This window comes from Molossus molossus, unplaced genomic scaffold, assembly GCF_014108415.1.
Source record: "Molossus molossus isolate mMolMol1 unplaced genomic scaffold, mMolMol1.p scaffold_m16_p_1, whole genome shotgun sequence".
Lineage (NCBI taxonomy): Eukaryota > Metazoa > Chordata > Mammalia > Chiroptera > Molossidae > Molossus > Molossus molossus.
In genome coordinates, this window is record NW_023425344.1 from 248,402,937 (window position 1) to 248,410,271 (window position 7,335).

Here is a 7,335-nt window from a genome sequence, read left to right on the forward strand (position 1 = left end):
CTCCTCTGTCCTGCCTGGTCCTGACACCTTGGGCAAGTTCATGGCCTCCCTGAGCCTCAGGGTCCTTGCAGGGCTGCAGTGATTTCGAGTGACAAGCAGACGGCTCCCCTTCATGAGTGTCCTGGTTTGGTTAGAGGCCAAACTGCCAGCCCCAGCAGTGGGCCCCGCAGGGCTTGGTCCCCTCGCTCAGCGAGCTCTGCTTAGTGCTGGGTCAGTGCTGGGCGCTGGGGACTCGGAGTGGAGGAGACTGATGTGGACATGGCAGGGACAGCGTGGGACCAGGGTGGCGCGAAGGGCGCGGAACAGACAGTGGGCCGTGACTGGTGCTCCTGCTGCTCCTGGGAGGGCGCTGGCCAGCCTCCCCTGTGCCAGCTGGGCCCCTCGAGGCCTGGGCCTGGGCCGTACTTGCCTCACGGCAGCCTCAGCTTGGACAGTGAGTGTTGACTGAACAAGAGAGGGAGCTTTGAGCGTTTCCCGTGCAGGAACAATCCCGGGGAAGCCAGGGAGGTCACAGGCATGAATGAGGCCTGAGCCGGGGCTTGCAGGGGCAGGGACATCACAGCCCCGTCCCCGGACCTCCCCAGGAGGTGTGTGGACATGGTCTGGGGCCCAGGCCCGCGGGCGGGCGGAGCAGACGGGGCCCTCTGTCCTGAGAACCTGATGGCTCCCACGGCCTCTCCACTTCCCCACAGCTGCGCCCTGAGGGCACCGGGACAAAGGGAGTCCAGGTGGGCATCGACCTGCCCGCTTCCGGCACGACCTCTGCCTTCTGGGCCACTGGTCAGCAGGCTCCTGCTTCCTGTCCCCTGCCCCCGCCGCAGGTATTTAAGGCTGAGAGGAGCTGACCTGGTGGTGGCATCAGACTGCTCTCAGGCAGGGGCACCCAAGAGCCTTCCCCACCACCCACCTTGTCCATGGATTTTGTTGCTGGAGCCATCGGAGGTGACAGCAGGGCCTCGTGGGGGACTGCGGCTCTGCCCTGGGGGTGGCCTCGGGCAGACACGGCGTCACTCCTGAAGTGGCCGGGTTTCGGTGTGGACCGTGGGTGCTGGATGTTGGGGCGACAGAGCTGGTTCCTGGGGACTCGGACGGCAGCGCGGGGCTGGGTGCAGGCGGAGGGGGTGAGCCTGCACTGGCCCGGGCAGCTCAGCTCGGAGGGCTGGGGGCAGTTCCAGGGTGGGGGTGCTCGGGGGGCACAGGGGGGGTTCTGCCGGGCCAAGTGGAGGCTGGGAGTGATCGGCACAGAGAGGGCCGGCTGCGTCGGGGGAAGGACAAGGGGCTCCAGGAGAGGGTGGACAGTGAGGACAACACTGCCTGACGCTGTCGCAGGGGAGGGAGGGCCCAGCCGAGCCCCAGCTCCGCCTGCCCACCAGCTGTGTGCAATCCTGGCCTGGCTGGGCCCACGGACTGTTTTCACTTCTGCGGAAAGGGCTCGTTGCGAAAGACTGACCCAGACGGGTGACTGGCCATCGGGAAGCAGGCTCAGATGGGGCTCCTCCCAGCTGCCACCCTGCGCGCTCTGGAGGCTGTTTGGGGCCAGACTCTCCTGGCTTTGCTCATCATGGGGAACGGCACTGGGCTCCTTGTCCATACTTCTGGGAACAGTGTGGGAGGGCGGGGCCAGCAGGGAAGGCCAGGGCCCTGGCCCCATCAAGAGGCTCGCTGCGGTCCTACCGTGTGCAGGGCCTGAGGCCAGCTGTTGCCCTGGATATGAGCCCCTAAGGGGGAGGCTCAGAGAAGGGGCTTGACTTGCGGAAGATCACACAACCAGGCAGGGCTCCTAAATCCTCCGTTTCCTTCAGAGCCTATGGAAGGCCTGGCGGAAGGGCCTCTGCTCTCTGCTGGGTCCTGGGTGGCAAGGACCAGATGGGGGCCTTGTCCTTGGGGGATTCTGGTTCTGAGGCAGAGACAGTTTGCTGTGGGACAGCAGCAGAGCCACGTGACAGGGCTCTGACCAATATGTTTCCTGGCACAGAGGCAGCCCGGAGTACAGGGAGAGCAAGGGCTCCAGAGAGGAGGTGATGCTGTGGCAGGGCTTTGATGGATGAGTAGGAGTTTGCTGAGGTATATGTGAGGGTCCAGGAGGGTCATTCTACCCTTTCGCTTCTTTCTATTCATTCATTCGCTTTGTTCTTTCATTCATGCATATTAACTGAGTCCTGGGATACAGAGTAAATAGGACCCAGCCCCCACATGCGTTATTGTCCTCAGATGGCCCTCACCCCCAGCCCCAGAGACTTGCCTGCTCGCTCTCTGGCTTCGCCATGGCAGTGCTGGGGTTTGGATATTGAGTCCTTGGTGTCAGGAAAGGAGACAGAAATGGGACAGTGGCACCCAGCCCTCTTTGCAGGGGCAGAGGGCCTGGTCCGGGAAGCCTGGCGTCCTTCTCTGTCCCACACCAACTTGTGGTTCCAGGCAGCCCTTCACAGAGCCCTGGGGTGACAGGGCTCGCCCACACCCCAGCCTTTGCTCCGGCTATGTCACCCGCACCCTCTGGACAAACCCCTCACTGCCCGAGGCTTGAGGGCCAGCGCCGCCTGGCCTGGGGACGGGGCCCAGCAAGTGTCGGACCAGGAGTTCTCTTGACGCGTGACACCGGAGGGCAGGCTGAGGATGCCCTTGGCTTTCAGAACGAGGCACCTGTGGGAAGGAGACCCAGTCACAGCTTGTCGGGAGTCGCTTCAGCCCTCTGAGCCTCCGATTCATTTGCAGCACGGGCGCTCCCGTTCACGAGACACAGTGTGGACCTCGGTGGGTCTACTCCCCCCTTCCCGCCGCTGTCCTCACCCCCGGTCTCTGGTTTCCTTGCAGGCGTCTGCGGTGTTGCTGTGGGCTACCCCCTGGACACAGTGAAGGTACAGTGACAGACCCTGCCGCCCACGGCAGGGCTCCTGCCCGTGCTCAGGCCACCCTGAGCGTCTTCTGCACCCCACCCACAGCCAGCAGAGCTTTCTAGGATGCTGATCCAACTCGGCCCTCCCCACCATCCTCAGGACTACCTGTCCCTCTTTTTCAGCCTGAGCCTCAGGTTTCCCCTCTTAAACGGGGTTCACTGTCCTGCTCTGCCCACTGTCTGCATGGCCATGGGAATGAGGAGCTGGCTCGCCCTCTCCCCGGGGCCTGCTGACCTTGCCCCAGGCCTGGAGCCACCCCTTCCTGAAGCCTGCTTCTCCCACAGGTCAGGATCCAGACAGAGCCCAAGTACACGGGCATCTGGCACTGCGTCCGGGACACGTATCTCCGAGAGAGGGTAGGGCTGGGGCCGGGGTGCCGGGCAGGGGGTGTCAGGGCCGCAGGCCTGCCCCTCGCCGACAACCAGGCGATGTTGAGCCCCTCGCTGAGCCTCGGTTCTCTCATCTTCCAAATGGAAATAATCGTACCAGCCTCCGGGGCTCCTCTGCAGCCCAGGGCTGGGTGTCCAGCACGTAGGGGGTGTTCAGGATGTGGCCTTTCCTCCAGGAGAGGGTCTAGAGGTGGTGTCTAGGGCCTTGGAAGGTCTGGGGGGGGCCCGTGTGTTCGCATTTCTGTGCCCTTCAGGCAGGGCACTAGCAGTGCCGGGTGGAGTGTCAGTTCCCCAGTGTCCAGGTCAGAGATCTGTCCAGAGGAGGCATCCAGGGACATTTACCACAGTGAGGTTGGGGCTGGGTGCCGGCCAGGGACAAGCGAAAGGAAACAGCAACCATCAAGCGTGTTCACTGTTCTCACCGTCAAAAAGCTGGCCAGCGGCCCCATCTCTCAAGTTAAGTACTGTGATCCCCAGTTTACAGTCCAGGATACCGAGGCCCTAGGCAGTAAGTGACCGCCCGAAGTCCCGTGGCCAGGGAGGGCCTGCCGGGATGAGACCAGGGCCAGGACCCTCCCGGCCGGACCTCTGGGCTGACTTGGGCCCTGGGCCCCGTCCATGTACCCTCCAGGTGCGGGGCTTCTACAGGGGCCTCTCGCTGCCTGTCTGCTCGGTGTCCCTGGTCTCGTCCCTGTCTTTTGGCACCTACCGCCACTGCCTCACACACATCTGCCGGCTCCGGTATGGCAGTGCCGACGCCAAGCCCGCCAGGGCCGACATCACACTCTCGGGTTTCACCTCTGGCCTCGTCCGTGTGAGTGGGCGGGTGAGGGGTCCCGCAGGGGTGGGGAGGGGCTGGGAGGGCCTGAGAGGTCACCAAGCCCAGAAGGCAGGGAAACTGAAGCTCAGTGGGGGCACAGACTGAAAGGAGGCTGGGGGACGATGCGGGAGGACTCAGCTGACTCTCATTAGCTGAGGGACCTTGAGGATGCTAGGGAGCCTCTCTGAACTTCTGACTCTTCATCAGTAAAGGCATCATGGTGAGGATTAAGTGAGGTCATGTGAAAAGCTTCCAGCACAAAGTCTGACAGTTATGAGCCCCCATGAAAGGGCGAACAACATTAGTAGTAGTATCCTGTTACATATTAATATTATTAAATACATGGTTTAATTATTCTTACATTAATTCAATAATACATGAATATGCCATTAACATATTAATTATGTGATTAAATGCTGTCATGAACCATTTACCCGACACCTGCGTGTGTCTGGCCTGCTGTGTGCTGGGACGAGGGTGGAGCCGAAGCAAGTGCCGGCCGTGGCCTGCGTGGGCAGGGTGGCTTTCAGCGCCGCTCGACCAGGGCCATGGGCCAGCCTGAAGCTTCACGGGGATGTCACCATGGGGAACACGAGGCTGACGGGACGCCAGGTCCAGGGTGTGCCGGTGCCTCCTCACTGCTGTCTCTCCGCTCCAGGTGTTCCTGACCTCGCCAACCGAGGTGGCCAAGGTCCGCCTGCAGACGCAGACCCAGCAGAGGCGGAGATCCTCGGCCTCGTGGCCCTCAGCGGCGCCTCCCGTGTGTCCTGCAGCCCCTGCGCGCCCGGTGCCGGGGCCCAAGTACCGTGGGCCGCTGCACTGCCTGGCCACGGTGGCCCGTGAGGAGGGGCTGCGGGGCCTCTACAAGGGCAGCTCGGCCCTGCTCTTCCGGGAGGGCCACTCCTTCGCCACCTACTTCCTGTCCTACTCCATCCTCAGCGAGTGGCTCACCCCTGCGGGTCACAGTCAGCCAGGTGAGCGGCGGCGGGGGGTACAGGCGCAGTCAGTAGGAATCGAGTCATGCGGCACATTGGTACCCCAGTGCCTCCCAGGGTGGGAATCTCAGTGTGCTGGACACTGAGGTCAGGACAGACCTGCTCTGTGTGGCCTTGGGTGAGTCACGTTGGTGGAGTGAGCCCAGGACTCCCACCCACACCCCTCTCGGGCCTCAGTCCCTTCCCTCACGGCCCTCACTCATGGTCCCCCTGCAGATGTCTTGGGTGTGCTGATGGCCGGCGGCTGCGCAGGGGTCCTGGCCTGGGCCGTGGCCACCCCCATGGACGTGATCAAGTCCCGCCTGCAGGCGGACGGGCAGGGCCAGCAGCGCTACAGGGGCCTCCTCCACTGTGTGGTGACCAGTGTGCGGGAGGAAGGGCCGCGTGTCCTTTTCAAGGGGCTGACACTCAACTGCTGCCGCGCCTTCCCTGTCAACATGGTGGTTTTCGTCACCTACGAAGCTGCGCTGAGGCTCTCGCGGGGTCTGCTGAAGTAGCTGGGCCCACTGCCCCAGGCGCCAGCCCACCGGCAGCTTCTGGAGGTCATAGCAACTGGAGGAGGTGAAGGGGAGTGTCCCCACTGGGTGGTCACCTAGGACAGCTAGGAGCCACCCCAAAGACAGTCAGCTGGGGCCTGGGCTTGGACTGCCCAGCCACGGACCAGAGAAAGCCCAGGGGCCCATCTGTTACCAGCCCGGGGCTGGCTTGAGGGCCACACGAGCCAGGGAGGAGCGGCCTCTCGGATGAAGACATCGGTCACATGGAGTTGTGGGTGCATGTGGTCAGTTGTTCATGCCAGCCTCCCTGTGGCCTCTCCCCACCACTCGTCTTCAGAGCACCCCTGTCCCTGCCACCATCTACTCAGCTGTCCTCCTGGCCCCACCCCTCCTCAGCTCTCCGCTGCTATTTAGGGTACTCTTCACCCACTGTCCCTTAGATGCAGCTCAACTGCCCCCCAAGACGGGATCCAGGCACAGCTGCTGGGTTCCGGCACCGGGCTGCTCAGAGAGGCACTTGCTGTCGCCACAGACAGCTGGTGTGAGGGTGGGTCATGCACACGGGCGCGCACGCACGCATGCGCACACACACCCACACACCCTTCCCGCTGGTAGACTTGGAGAGGGACTGTTACCAATTAAACGTTTCCGGTTTCTGTGGACGTGCTCAGTGGGGCTGCTCTGTGGTCTGGTGACCAGTGTACCCGCCTTCAAGGAGGGAGGGGTCGGTGTCTCCTAAACACTGCTGGGTGCCAGGCACCTCACACAGCTTATCACAGACAGCTGATGCCAGGTGAGGAGACAGCTCAGACAGGGAGCTGGGTCTGCTCAAGGCCATGCAGCAGGAAGGGTGGGAGACTCCCGGGCCCCAGTGCTCTCCGTGGCACCACATGCCTTCCAGTGGGGGCAGAGGGCCACGAGGGGCCAGGGCTGGCAGGTGCGGCCAGGCCTGCTGGGTCCCCACTGCAGCAGCCCTCTGGTGGTCAGTCAAAGCTGCCTCGACGACACTCACTCCCTCACAGACACTGGCCTTGACCATGTCCTTGGACAGAAGACCCTCCAGTGTTCTGGCCGAATACTTTCTTATTCCCAGAACATGGGGGGGGGGGGGGGGACTGTCCCATCCTGGCCTGCTCGTCGTACCGACCAAGTCTTTGCGGACATCTGTGCTCCTTGCCGGAACGCCCTGCCCCTCCTCTTCCTGGCTAGCTCCTCCTCTCAGGCATCGTTCCTCCAGGAAGCTCTCCCTGCCTGACCACCAGGCTGCTTTGGGGTGTCTTTTGCTCAGCTCCCACAGGTCCCTGTGCGTCTCCCCACGCCCGAGACCCGAGCTGCCCAAGGGCAGCAGGTGTCTGATGTGGAATGTATCTAGCTCGGGGCCTGGCACTGGCAGGAGCTCGGGGGTTGGAACGAGTGAGTGAGTGAGTGAAGCCCCGGAGCGCCTCCTGGTTCTCCCAGCTTAGACCGGAGAGGCTGACGCTCTGGCCAGGTGCTGGGAGAGGGCTGTCAGCTCACAAAGGGTCTCAATAATTCATCAAAACCCCAACCCCGTGTCCACTTCTGGTAAGAAGGCCACTAGCGTGCCCTCTTGCTCCATCCTGGAAAGAGTTCCTGGCTGGGGGAGGGTGGGGACCACCGGTCACTGAGCAGCTGGCCGTCCACGTTGGGGAAATTGCTTTGCAGGAAGGTCCTTGCTCTACAACCCCCAGGTGGCAAGACCCTTTGGACCTAGCCTCTCTT

At 62.9% G+C, this 7,335-nt stretch overlaps 1 protein-coding gene across 1 annotated transcript; it reads left to right on the plus strand.

Moving 5' to 3' along the window:
- Nucleotides 1-914: 914 nt before the first annotated feature.
- On the plus strand, nt 915-5,814 carry SLC25A47 (solute carrier family 25 member 47). Its single transcript, XM_036254010.1, has 6 exons — nt 915-942; nt 2,812-2,855; nt 3,179-3,250; nt 3,915-4,097; nt 4,762-5,077; nt 5,315-5,814. The coding sequence occupies exons 1-6, from the start codon at nt 915-917 to the stop codon at nt 5,593-5,595; spliced, it is 924 nt and encodes a 307-aa protein (XP_036109903.1). The 3' UTR covers nt 5,596-5,814.
- Nucleotides 5,815-7,335: the final 1,521 nt, after the last annotated feature.